General features: G+C 34.0%; 1 protein-coding gene and 1 non-coding gene across 7 annotated transcripts in view; one reads left to right on the top strand and one right to left on the bottom strand.

Annotated features, from left to right (window-relative positions):
• ANKRD31 (ankyrin repeat domain 31) overlaps positions 1 to 14812 on the bottom strand; it is a 107400-nt gene that overhangs the window by 68829 nt on the left and 23759 nt on the right. For all 6 annotated transcript variants that reach the window (XM_036225947.1, XM_036225951.1, XM_036225948.1 and 3 more), the window contains exons 7-10: positions 12372 to 13016; positions 10010 to 10272; positions 7153 to 7262; positions 574 to 729 (exon numbers count right to left, since the gene is read on the bottom strand). In XM_036225947.1, coding sequence (XP_036081840.1) covers positions 574 to 729; positions 7153 to 7262; positions 10010 to 10272; positions 12372 to 13016 — 1174 coding nt within the window. The remainder of the gene's footprint in view (positions 1 to 573; positions 730 to 7152; positions 7263 to 10009; positions 10273 to 12371; positions 13017 to 14812) is intronic.
• On the top strand, positions 11988 to 12091 carry LOC118607180. The gene has a single exon (XR_004952721.1). It is a non-coding gene; the product is annotated as a U6 spliceosomal RNA (small nuclear RNA).

Genomic DNA, 14812 nt, shown 5'->3' with positions numbered 1-14812 from the left:
CTCCATGTCTTAAATGCCTTTAAAGAGTCACTCCTCTCCGGGAAAACATGACTGTACTAGAGATCCAGTTTTGCAAAGAGACTGTTCTTTCTGAGCTCTCTGCCCAACCCTCTCTACTTCATCCCCTCTTCTCTCCATTTCCCTGGCCATTGCTACTGCTGTACATCTACCATGTTATCATCAGTTTCTCCTGAACTCAGTGTCCCATCAGCCTCTTTCAGCTTTTGACCTCGTTTCCCCTACAGAGTTGAGGTTCAATGTAATAATGCCCATGCAAAGGCAGCGACGAGACTCAGAAACCCCATCCTTCCATGTAATGTCACTGCACACAGCACACCTGGTGGGTCACAGGCAGGCATAATGATTGAAGTGAAAAACAATACTCTTCTCCTGTTCCCTCCACCCCTGACCACCTAGGAGATGATGATGAAGAACTACTTGTGTAGGAAAATTACCTGGAAGTTTTTTGTTTGAGACTTACCTTAGGCCTATTTTGCCATAATTTCATAGGAGTGATTCATCTGAAACTACAAACTACTTCCACGATAACTATGGGTGGTAACCCAAACTTACCAGCGTAACTTGGTTGATTAACATTTCCACCTTTTTTAATACAATGATGAACGAGATCAGCATCATTGGACAGAGCGGCCTTATACAGTAAGTTCTCTCCAAAAATATTTCTCCGGTTAATGCCAGAAAGAGATATTTTACTCATCTTCATTTTTTCTGAAATAAAGGAAGGAATGAAAGAAAACAAACAAAAATAATACCTATTTGAAAATCAGGAGGAATACAGATGACAAGGTGAATCCAGTCAACATTCTGGAATAGAGGTATACTATACTATGAAAGAGCATTTCATTCGTTAACCCAACTATAATATCTATGTACAATGTGAGACAAATGTCAAATAGTTTGAAAATATTTGTACAAGTTATAAATCATCTAATCAGTTTATATTCATTGAAACCTCATGACAGGTACATACATGAGAAGATTAACAGATTATTTTCTTAAAAGTTCTGGTGAGACTATTATTTAAATCTAGAATTAGATGCTGTTAAATGCAATTAAATATTATATAATACCAAAACGTCTTATAAAACCATGAGAGAAAATCTAAGAGGTATATAAGACACAAAAATTAACCCCCATGAGACCAGAAAAGAGAACGCTAAATTTTCTCTTTGCTAAAAATAACTGTCATAAATTAAATAAAGAACAATGATCTTGATCTGTACAATAGTTTTGATTTTCTAAGCCAAAAAATACATAATTAAAATAGTTTCCCAGGTTATGTAAACCATGTGTCATTTCTCCATTGTGACTTCTAAAATACTGAAACTGCTCATTTAGATACCCCAAATCCTGTCTATTTTTGTGGTTAATATTCATTTAGTTTCCCTGAATTTCACAACTGCTTTGATGATAACTTTTCCCATTTTGATCTAGCTAGTATGCCCCATCCTAAAATCTCACAAAGGTAACTGAGTTTACCTACTGTAGTAAATTTCTTAGTAGACTACAATTTGCCTTTCGATTCCTTCCACTTAATTAATTCCACTGTAAAACAAACCAACTGCTCAACATTTGAACCTACCTTCCTGCATCCCAGACTTACAAAGCATTTTACTCCCAACAGATAGATAAACTATATACTTACCAAAATCAATAGTCTTAACTCCCAGACCTGTCATTTTTAGTTGTGCTTGCTATTATAATCATATGATTTATTTAAAATAACAAATTAAGAGTAATATAAAAATTTTCAATGAAAACTAAGTTGTGGAAGACATTCACTTCCAATCATGACTAAATAACAGCCATGACTTGCCCTCCCATTGCAAACAACTTTCTTTTGATTGGAATGGAAGACTAAATAATGCTCCACCGAAGATGTTCACATCTTAATCCCTAGAAGCTGAGAATGTTATCTTATATAGCAAAAGGGATTTTGCAGATGTAGTTAAGTTAAGGATCTTGGGAAAAGAAGAGAGAAGCAAAAAGATCAAAAGGGGAGAAGGCAATGTGACAATGGAAGCAAAGACTGGGCCAATGTGGCCAGGAGCAAAAGAATGCCACAGCCTCTAGAAGCTGGAATTGGTAAGAAACAGATTATTCCTCTGGTGCCTACAGAAGGAACCAGTCCTTCAGATACCTTGATTTTAACATCTCAATTTTCATTTGGACTTCAGACCTCAGGACTGGAAGAGAATAAATTTGTGTTGTTTTAAGTCATTAAATTGTTGTAAATTGTTACCACAATCGAAAACTAATACGACTAACATTAGCAAAGTATATTTTTCCTCATTCTCCTTTTTAAAATAATTTTTTATTTTTCAATTATAGTTGACATGTAATATTAGTTTCAGATGTACAACATAGTAATTAGACATTTATAATAAACTCGTGATCACCGATAAATCTAGTAGCCATCTGACACCATATATAGTTATTACAATATCATTGACTATATTCCATATACTATACTTTACATCCCCATGACTATTTCATAACTTCCAATTTGTACTTCTTGATCCCTTACCCTTTTTCACCTATCCCCCCAACTCCCTACCCATCTGGCAACCATCAAAATGTTCTCTGTATCTATGAGTTTGTTTCTGTTTTGTTTGTTTATTTTACTTTTAGATTCCATATGCAAGTAAAATCGAATGGCACTGGTCCTTCTCTGTCTGACTTATTTCTGACTTGTGCCCTGCCTAAGACCACTTGGTATAAAATACAAAGTAATATGAAGATGGTTGCCACTTGTACTGGGCTTGGAGGTGCCTGGAGAGGCTAAGTTTTGAACTGAGGCTGGCTGCTACTACTGCCAGGCTTCGGGCTGTTTAGCAAGACATACAGGGCATGCCAAGGCCAGATGTTGCTTGTCTGGGGTTTGTCAACCTTCGAGAGGTTTTAGGAAAGTCTGCAGCATGATCCATTTATTTATATAGAAAAGCCACAGGAAACAGCTTGGGCGGCCTGCAAGTTGGGTGGAACAAGGTCTCAGAATCACCAGGGCAGGGCAAACAGTGTTAGTCAGATTGATGGAGACTCAAATATGGAGGCCACCTACATGTACAGGTTGGGTAGCTCAACAAAGGGATAATAGCTTCTGCCAGCACTTTTGCCTAGGAGAAGGCTGCACTCACCCTGAAGCCAGACAATTCAGTTCCTCCCCGTATGTGCCTAGAGCCTTTCAAGCTGTTGCCTAGCACTGAGCTCAGAGCAAGTGAGCCCATCAGTGAATAAGTCCATGAGCGGGCCCTTTAAGAGGAACAGCTGGGATGCCAGCAATCCCCACTCCCCAGCATCTCTCTCAGCCACAATCTCTGCTACTTTTCACTGCCAGAAGTTATGAGGACTTCTCTCCCCAGCACTGGAACCCTGGGCTAGGAAGTCTGGTGAAGGGCTAGGACCCCTTGCTCCTCAGGAGGACCTCTGCAGCTGAGATATCCCTCCTGATTTTTTAACTGCCACTTCTGAGTGTGGGACGAGCCCATTCAGCATCTCTGCCCTTCCTACCATTCTAGGTATGGGTGCTTCTGTAGATTTTTAGGTGTAGGACATAAGTTCAGCTAGACTTCAGGCAATTCTCAATAATAGAGTTCTGTAGTTTAGTTGTAATTTTGATGTGGTCATAGGAGGAAGCCAGAACATTTACCTACTCCACTGTCTTGACTGGAACTCATCATTTTTATTTTTAACCTATTATGTCTTTATATTTCAAGTGTGTTTCTTAAAGTTAGCATATAGTTAGATCTTGCTTTTTCATCCAATCTGACAATCTCTACCTTCTAATTGGGAATCTCCTGACCATTTACATTTTATGTGATTGTTGATATGGTTAGATTTGACGATCATCTTACTATCTGTTTTCAGTTTACCCAATCTGTTTTTAATTCTCTTTTCCCTCTTCTATCTTCTTTTTGGGTTAACACTGAATATTTTTGTTATTTAGTTTTATCTTCTTTGTTGGCTTATTAGCTATAACTTGTTTCTTTGTTATAATGGTTCCTTTAGGGGTTTGTAGTACATATCTTTAACTTATTACAGTCTGTCATCAAATGATATATCTTCACTTAAATTTTACAATATGATATTTCCACTTTTATATTATTATTGTCATGAATTTTCCTTATATATGTTAAAAACCTCATAATTCATTGTTTTTGGTTTGAACAATTATTATTTAAAATTGATTAATAAACGAGGAAAAAATTGTGCATTTTTATTCATAAAGTTACCATTTTCAATGATCCTCATTCTTTTGTGTAGATGAATATTTCTATCAAGTTTCAGCTTTCTTATGACTGAAGAATGTCCCTCAACATTTCCTGCAGTATGAGCAGCCGGTGATGAGTTCATTCAGCTTTTGTATGTCTGAAACTTCATTTCACCTTCATTTTTGAAAGCTATTTTGCTAGATATAGAATTCTAGGTTAGAGTTCTAGGAATAAAATTTCTTTTAGACCTTCAAAGCTGCTGCTCCACTGTCTTCTTGCTTGCATTGTTTCTAACAAGAAATCTGATGTCACCCTTACTTCTATTCTTTTATATATAAATTCCTTTTATTCTTATCAGTACATATGTATCACATATATTCTTTTGATTTCTTAAATGAATGTTATTTTGCTAATTATAATTTCTATTCATCTAGTTTAAATTGTTTCTACTCATTTTATTACAATAAACAATGCTGTAATAAATATCCTTATAAAATACCTTTACATATTTAAGCAAGTATAATTATAGAATTACTTTAAGTAAAAATGTTGATTCAAAAGAATCATGATGAATATAAATAAAATGACCCATAAAAAGACTGAACAAACTTGCACTGTCACCAACAACATATGAAAATGTTTACTTTCCCCACATTCTCACCACTGGGAATTCTCAAATGTTTAAGTGTTTGGCATTCTTCTAGGTGAAAATTATACTTCTTAATTTGCACTTCTTTAATCATGAGTGAGATGCTAATCTTTTCAGGTATTTATATTTTACTTTTATTATTTTTTCTGGAAACTGCTTGTTCATGTCCCTTACCCAGTTTTCTTTATCTTCTATCCTTACTGTTTTGTAAGAGGTCTTTGCATGCTAATGAAAACAACCCCTTGTTATGTATTACTAATATGATTTCTAAAAAATGTATATAGTAAATTTTATTATTCTTTCCCTCCTGGCTTCTGGGTTTTAATCATTCTGTAAAAGGGCTTTTTTTCACTCCAAAATTATAAAAAGATTCACTTATGTTTTGTTCTAGAACTTCTTTTAATTTAAATCTTTGGTCAAACTGGAATTAAATTTGGTATAAGAAATGTTATAGGGATCCAATTTAGTTTATGTTTTTCGCTATTTATTGCTAGTCCTTCTTTTTGCCACCAGTTTGAGATATAATCTTTATCACATACCTGCTCCTTACTCCCACTGTATCTGGCTTCTATTCTGTTTCATTGATTTGTTTGTCTATTCCTGTGCCGGTACCAAATTATTTTAATTTGTGACTTTCTAATTGCTTTCATATTATGTGGAGCAGGTTTCTACTCCACTCTCTCTTAGCTTCCTTTTTCAGAATTTTCTTGGCTAGTTTTTCATATTTATTTTCCAGCTGAAAGTTAGTGTCATATAACATCCTCATAGCTAATCTACAGCCCAATAAAGCAAAACAAAACACAATAATTAACAAACAAAAACATGTTTCTGATTGAGCTCTCATGAATTTATAGAATAATTTAGAGAAAAGTAAATTTCTTACAAGACTGAATCTTTATGGTCAAAAATAAGGTTTTTCTTTCCATTTATTTGTCTTTTTTTAAGTGTTTCTCAGCAGAATTTTTAAACCCTCTTCTTATAGATACGGCACATTTCTTATCAGGTATATAAGCAAATATTTTTCTTTCTTTATAACTATTACAAATGGGGTCTTCTGTTTTCTAAATGGGTGATATGTATACACACACACACACACACACACACACACACACACACACACATATATAAGGTTTTTACTTTGTCTTCCTTTGGTTTACTGAAATTTTAAAAATAATTTGAAAACGATTTCAGACTTTAGTTCCAAAGTTGCAAAAACAGAACAAGGATTCACCTATCGTTAACATTTTGCCACCATTTAAATTGTTTGTTTGTTTGTTTTCCCTCTTTAATTCTCCCCACTACCACCACTTCTACCCCTGACCCATGGATGCTGCCATTTTCCCCTTAAGAACTGGATCTCTGAAGTCAGGGTGTCTCCTCCCACATACTTGCAGAGTGCACCTGGTGCCTGGCACTCCGGCACACTTGAGGGGGCCTGACACACCCACAGGGCCTAGTACCTCCGGGGTATGGTCCATGGCTCCACCTGTGGTGTGAATCCAGGACCTTCTGCGTATAAAGCAAACGTGCTAACCACTACACTATGGAGCCACCTTGCCACCATTTTAAATCGTTCTACCACCCTCTTTATATATACGTACACATGCACACAAATACATATATACATAAAGAACAATATGCATACACCATGCCTCATTACCCACTAATACTTAAGTGTATGTTTTCTAAAAACAAGGACATTCTTTTATATAACCAAATTATTATTAAATTCAGGGAAATTTAACACTGATACAATATTATTATTTAATCTAAAGTCCATATTTTAATTTTGCCAACTGCCTTACTATCTGTTATTTTTAAACCAGTCTTTCTAGATTCTTACAGTTTCTGATAGCTTTTTAATTCACTCTTTGAGGTTTTATAGGACTATAGAAACAGCATCAAAGAATAATAACTTTCACCTTATGCTTTCCTCCATTTATTACTCTTGGTATGATTTCTCAAGCCTTATATTAGGTTAGTCACACCACAGACAGGTCGGACATCTAAATTTTAAAAGGTTTCTGTAACTATTCTCTCCAAAGTACAAGTACAGAAAAAAAATATCATCCTATGAGCCAGAAGTCAGGATCAAGTCTCACTTATACTACGACTGAGCTGTGCAATGCTGGGGGAAATCATTTAACCTTCCCAGACTTCTTCATCAGTAAAATGAGAAAGTTAAGATAGTTAATTTCTAATCCCTTTTTATTATGCCAGAATTCTATGTTTCTATAAGTTACTTACTTGAAGAAATAAAATATACCTCACCATTTTTTCTTGTAAGTTTCCTGTTTTTCCATATCTGTTCTCCACTCTTAAGTCTGGATGAATGCACATTCTTCCTTTTGCCTTTAATCATTATAGCAGGATCCTGTATCCTTGAAAAATAAATGTATTTTTAAAATCTCATATTCTCTACAGCCATTCACAAAGAATCATACCAAATATTAACTAAATTTTTGAAACTCAAAGGTATTTTACTAAGCTGTTGTCAGACAGCATGGCAGTTTTAAGTATGGAGATGGCTCCTGAGAAAACTGCAGATAAATCTATGACAGGCATGCCAGTCATTATGGTTTCTAGCCTTTTCTTTGTGCCATCTGTGGGTTTCTCTCCTTTAGGAGCAGTCAGCTGCAAATGCTGAATATTCTGCATCTCTTGCCCCTCACTCCAAGTTGACATGTAACCATCCACCTTCTTCACTTTCTAGGGAAAAGAGGGATACTCTCTGCAAGAAAAGAGGACTTGTCATGTGGTATAGCACTGATCAAAACCTGCAAAATACTGGCATAAAAACAGACACATAGATCAATAAAACAAAATAGAGAGCCTGGAAATAAACCTATGCATGTATGGTCAAGTAATTTATGACAAAGGAGCAAAGAATATAATGCAGAAAGGATAGCCTCTTCAATAAATGGTGTTGAGAAAACCAGACAGCCACATGCAAAAGAACCATGATCCTACACCATGCACAAAAATTAACTCAAAATGTATTAAATATTTGAATGCAAAACCTGAAAACATAAAACTCACAGGAAAAAAAAACATAGAAGGTAATAGCGGGTAACACTTTCATGTTGATCTTGGCAATGATTTTCTGGATTTGACACCAAAAGTAAATACAACAAAAGCAAAAATAAACAAGTTGGATTACAACAAACTAAGAAGCTTCTGCAGAGCAAAGGAAATCATCAACAAAATGAAGAGTCAACCTACTGAATGAATGTATGCAAGTCATGTATCTGATAAGGGGTTAATAACCAAAATAGTTAAAGAACTCTTACAATTCAATAGCAAAAGAAGAATCTGATTTAAAAATGGAAAACTAAAAAGACATTTTCAAAAAAAAGACATCCAAATGGCCAATGTGTGTACATAAGGTATGTGAAAAGGTGCTCAACATCACTGACCATCAAGGAAATGAAAATGAAAACCACAATGAGATAATACTCATACCTGTTAGAATAGCTATTTTCAAAAAGATGAGAAATAACAAGTGTTGCTGAAGATGTGGACAGGAAACTCTGCACTGTTGGTGGAAATGTAAATTGGTGCAGCCACTATGAAAACAGTATGGCAGTTCTTCAAAAAATTAAAAATGGAACTACCATATAATCCAGCAATTCCACTTTAGGACATTTATCTGAAGGAAACAAATCATTATCTCGAAAAAATATCTGCACTCTCATGTTCACTGCAGTATTATTTACAATAGCTGAGACATGAAAACAACCTATGGATAGATGAATGGATAAAGAATATGTTGTATCTATACAATGAGATTATTATTCAGCCATGGAAAAGAAGGAAATCTTGCCATTTGTGACAGAACGGATGAACCTTGAGGGCATTATGATAAGTGAAATAAGACAAAGACAAATACCATATGATCTCACTTACATATGGAATCTAAAAAAAGGAAAAACCCAAACTCTGACTTCTGAATCACTAAGTTGAGGTGACACTTTTACAAAGAGGCAAATGGTGCTGTCTGGGTGGAGGAAAAGAAGTCCCAGCAGTTTAGGTGTTAGCTATGATGCAATGAAGAAGAGGAGGGGAGATGCTTGTCAAGTGATGCAGCTAACAGAGAAAGATAAGCCTTTAATCATAAATTAGCTTTCCGCTACCACCTTTGGCTTTGAAAGGACACTGCTGTTTCTTACTGTATCGCTAGCTCATTAATACAAGTAGCAGTCATTACATGTGATACAAAAGAGAACAAATTTACATATTAGGTAGTTAGTCGTGGATTCCTCAGCATTCCTACTCTCAAATGCATGCCTTTCTAAAACACTTCAAGGGTAAATTCAGGTTCATATCAATACATTAAAGTTTCCTTCTATCTATAAAAAGGATGCTTGTTAAAAATTATGATTTTCAGTAGTAACTGCACAAACTGTTTTGCTGGGTGAACCTGTGACCCTGTGTCTGAAATGGATGTGGGAACTTTTCCAACACGAATGATTATTTCCACTGACAATCTGATGAAGTTAATGGACACAATTTATAGGAAATGCTATATTTGAGAGTTCTCAGAGAGGTGGGTATAAATAATACTAACTTTTGTAATGTAAAACCATAAAATCAATTTTATTATCACCATAAATAAAATCATATTAATAAAGTTTTTAAAAAATCCTGAAATCGGATACAGAAAACAGATTGGTGGTTGTCAGAAGTGGGAGGTACGCATGAAGGTGGTCACAAGGTACAAACTTCCAGTTTTCAGATAAATAAGTCATGCGGATGTTATGTACAGCACGGTGACAACAATGCCATATTGTATATTTGAAATTTACTAAGAAAGTAAATCTTAAAAGTTCTTATCACAAGGAAAAAAAATTGTAATTGTGTGGTGATAGATGTTAACTTAAACTTATTTTAAAAGATAAATAAAATTAGCATTATGCTGAAATATAAGACTCCCGTTATTTTATCTTAAAAAAAAAAATGAGTTTCCTGGGTAAAAAAAAGCAACTGCAAAATAAAAATGCAACAATACTAAAAAAAAAAAAAAAAAATGAAAAGTTCTTTATTAACTGTACACTGACTTTAATGTCCCAAGCATAGAATTATCTATAAGGTCTATAGCATATCTGAAAAATATAATTTCATAGCATACCTGAAATTCTCAGTTGAAGAGTTATTATTCTCACAGCCAAGTATTTTTGGTAAAATCTTTTCTGGCATCTTATACATGTCATCTGTGTGCTTTGTATATCTGCCTATTTTAACTCTGGATGATCTCCTTAATACACATGGAGTGTCATGGTCAGAGCTATTTTCCACTGGATTTACATTTCCTTTATTATTTAGTGAATCACAAGAGATGACATTTTGCTGCACCAAAGTCTGCTTTCCAAGTGGATTTGAGTCTTCTAGAGTCTGCAATAAGATATAAATACATACACAAATAATTACAATGCAAAAAAATTAGAAGAAATTAAGTTTTATATTGTCTTTTGATTACACAATAATACCTTTTATAAGATGAAAGTACAAAAAAACAGACACATATGAACATAGTGAAAAACTGTATAATTAATATAATAAAAAACAAAGTATATTTAAAAGCCTAAGGCAAGTAGAGCATAAGTAAAAATTATTCTTATCAATATTCATCCATAAAGTCAAGGGCCAATCTAAGGTCACTCTAGGTGCTTTCATTTCACAGGCAATGGGCAGCACGGGGTAAGAAACTCATAAAAACAGCAGAAATGTCACACTAGGCCAGATCAGTGCTCTACTCAGACTAGTATTTTGTTATCTTAGAGTAGCAAAAAATGATATTTTGTGGAACAAAGAAAGTATACAACCTCAATGTACAGGTTAACAGTACATCATGAATGGCTCTAACTTCTTTTCAATAATCCATTATAGATTTAATTTTCATGATATATATTTTTATACATATCCTGTAAACCTTTCTTGAGCTTATTTATATATTGTCTGCAAAGCTTCTGAAGATAACAAGGTTCATATTTTTATTACAGCTGAGTAAGAGTATTTAATTTGATTTGTTTGAAATCAATCTTCTTTATACTTTTAATAGATTCTTTTTCTTGAAGACTTGCTAAATTCATGCTCACTTTATCAATACCATCACAATTTCCTATTATGTCATTTCAGATTAGAATACTGGAATGTTTAATTTAATCATCATGACCTATCCCTGTGATTAGTTTCTCTTTTTCTGAATTTTTTTTCATCATATTATATCTGCTTTGAGATTTTTTTTTTCACCAGAATTGAATATAGTAACATTATTCTAGGTGTGTATGTTGCAACATGACCTTCGTATCATGTTATTTAAATCTTCCCAAGAATGTTTGTAGGAGCATTTTGGTAATAGCCAAAAGAAAAAAAGAAAAGAAAGAAAAATAATCCAAATAACCATCACTAGTGAACTGATCAAAAAAATTACACACACACACACACACATACACACACACACACACTAGCCATACAGTAGAATACCACTCAGCAAGTAAAAACATGTTAGTGGTAACACTTACTGACACAGAAAGATAACTAAGATGTATTGTTAAATTTAAAAAAAAAGTTGCAAAGTGTCGCATATAATCCCATTTATATAAAATAAACAAATAGAATACACAAAGGAAAAAATTGGACACAGAGACACCAAATTGTTAACAGTGATTATCTCTGGAAGTGGAATTGTGGGAAACTTTTTCTTACTATATATATTATTATGTGTTGCTGTAATGTTTGAATTTTGGGGGGGAATTTTTTTAATAATGAAAATGTATTACTATTTTAATCAAGAAAAAATAAAGACTTTTTTTCCCAAAAATTTTAACATGAAAAAAGAGACTTGGTAAGTAGTAAGTCTCTTCAGGGTCTCTAGGCATAATATTTCAGGAATTCTAAACTCCAGAAACTGCCACATGATAGTATCCTCAGACAGAGAATGTAGCGTTCTGCTAAAGCCAGGCATAATTTTTTCCTCTCCTAGGTGCCCAACTGCATACATTCTACATCCAACTAGAAATTAATGTTGGGTATCTCATCTCCACTCTGCACCCAGGTAGACATAGTGACTTTCTGAGCTAAGAGAAAAAATTCTGGTACAGCTTTCCATGCTTGCTTCGGCTGCACATGTACTAAAATTGAAACAATAAAGAGATTAGTGTGGCCCTTCACCAAGGATGACACTCAAATTCATTAAGTGTTCCATGTTTCTTTTCTTAAAAAGAGTTCTTTCCTCACCTTGTATAAGCATTTTAATAATATATCTTCTCATGTCTTCTGGGGAGAAATGTGCCTATTTTAACTTTAACCCTCTTGAAAACTCTACCCCGGAATCCTCTAAAAAGATCACTGTACATTTCAAAGTCAAAAAGTATCTTCAGAGTGTTAACATTTGAGTAGAAGGTTTGAATTTAAAATAAAGTATATGTGTAATGAAGCCTTGTTAAAAGTCATTATAAAAAGCAAAATCATTGACTCATATTTACACTTACTTGCTGCACTGAAAGATGCTTGTCCTGCAACTCAGATAACTTGGAATCTTGTTCAAATGGTGGAGCAGAACAAAGAGGCTCAAAATTCACCTCTGATATTTGTGTACAATCATCAGTCTGAGAAATGTTGGGCTTTATTCCTACACATTCACTTTCAGCACTGAGACTGGTGCCACCTTCATTTCTGTGACAGATGGGCCCCACCTTGGCTTCTGATAAAGTGTTTAAGGCTGCTAACAACTCAGCTGGCAATGCGTCATCCTTTGTGTTTTCCAGTAAATCTCTGTGGCATGTCAAAGGTATCGATATGGAATTTGGAGAGTTGCTCAATGGGTTCATCAACTCTCTAGGTTCAAAATCACTCATTACTTCAAACAATCTTTCTTCCTGGGTGATTTCTGGTGATGTTAGTAACTTTTCTAAGGCAGACACAAATGTTTCAAGAGAGCTTTCTTCATCCTTGGTTTCTTCGGAAGTCACACTCAATGCGACTTCCTTTCCAAACTCAGAAAATGTATTTGGTCCTGCTAAGATCTTTTGTGGCTCTATTAACAATTTCTCCTTTACAGCAACCAATTCAGATACTTTAATAGCAGTGCCCGAGAGAATGCTAATTTCAGGAGAATCTCTGTCGACACTTAGTTCCTATGTATTCCAAAAAGAAATTTCATTAGTACAGCATACACAAAATAGTGTTTAAAATGAAAACTTCATAGTTTTCCAGTTTATCATTCTGGTAAGTACCCCCAAAGAGTTTTATCAACTTTCCTCCCCTTCCATAAATAAAAATACTCTTTACTACTTTCCTCTGTCAAATCACTAAAGACTGAACACATGGTTAAACATTTAATAGTGGACCAAGGATAAAAATGGCCATATTACAGATGGTAATTATCTGCTCAGATAAGTTTAAATTAACTATGCTAAAAAAAGAAGCAGAGATGGCATGGACAGTTAAATTAAGAGATGATCTCAAAACTTCACTACAGTTAATGGTTGTCAAAAATCTACTGAATTTCATAAAAATTATTAACCAGAAATAAAATTGGTATAGTTTCACCTTCTTTTTATTCCCCACCTCTGCATGAATATGTAAATACGAAGTAAAAAGGCCAAAAGACAGGAGGTAAGAGGGAATAGAGAGGACACAGTTCTATGTAAATATTATGAGCTCTGGCTATAATAAATGGTTCTGGGTTATGGTTGTTTGAAACAAAAAGCACAAAACATATTTATAAATGACTTATTTTCAAAGACATCATCTTAATAAGTTATACATGTTCTCACAATGTTTCCAAATGCTCAAAATATTAGACTTCTTCTTTGAAATTGCTTTCAACATCTGTTTATAAACCATTCAAGAAAACCAGTCTCAATCCTTTCAAGACACAAAACTTTTTTTTAACATTAAAAACTATTAATTTGCTTGACCTTAAATGACAGAATAGGTTTCATTGATTTTTGGCTGTTTCTAAAAATCAAATCCACCTTCCATCAACACACCACTCTGAAAGAATGCATTGTAATTTATAAGCCCCATAATATTCTGATTTGATATGAATAAAAGAAGTGAAAACTATTTTATTCTTCCTCTCTTCCTTTTCTACCTGCTACCATTTATCTTCCCCATATATAACACACAAAGCTTAAGAAGACAGATTTATTTAGCAGTAATGCAAACTGTAATTTTCTTTGAAAGATAAAAGAAATTTAGAAGGAATTCAAGAACCAGATATCCTATCCACACTTTAAGTCACAGTTCAAGGTCTCCTTATTTGAAGTCCTTATATCTACTAAATTCAAGGCCATAGATATATAATAAAGTACATTGGACACTGCCCTAAAGGAACTTAATTTCTAACTGAAGATTGAAGGCATAAAAACATAAGGCATTAAATAAGGTATAATGTCAAAAACACTGTATAAACACAAATGAATTTCTAACTGAAAATTAAAGGCATAAATACATAAGACATTAAATAAAGTATAAATAATGTCAAAAACACCGTATAAACTCAAATGAATGGCATAAACCACAGAGCTTAGTGTGTTACTAAGTTTTCTGGGGTGAAAAATGGGAGTCAGTTGAGAGTTCTCATGATTGCTTTAAAAATGCTTGGTAAAATGAAGTTAAACAGGTTTCTTTATCACAAAAATTTTCTGAGCATGCACATTATAAATCTCTGAGGAGACTAGGATATGGTGTTCTCCAAACTTCTTTCTTCAAAAAAATTCCTTTTTCTCAAAAGACCTATTAATTTTATAGGATGCAAGTGATTTGGAAATACTGATATAATCAGGGAATAATGAATGCAGAAGAGGGAGCAATTACTTAGGTCAAGATCACCAGAGTCATGAGACAGAGCCACAGAGAAAAACAGACTTGAACCAGAAATTAAAGACTTGTGAAGGAGTGAAAGAAGGTAGAAATACATAGTAAT

Source organism: Rousettus aegyptiacus, unplaced genomic scaffold (assembly GCF_014176215.1).
Source record: "Rousettus aegyptiacus isolate mRouAeg1 unplaced genomic scaffold, mRouAeg1.p scaffold_m13_p_8, whole genome shotgun sequence".
In the NCBI taxonomy this organism is placed as follows: Eukaryota; Metazoa; Chordata; class Mammalia; order Chiroptera; family Pteropodidae; genus Rousettus; species Rousettus aegyptiacus.
This window is presented reverse-complemented; position numbering and strand designations above follow the sequence as displayed.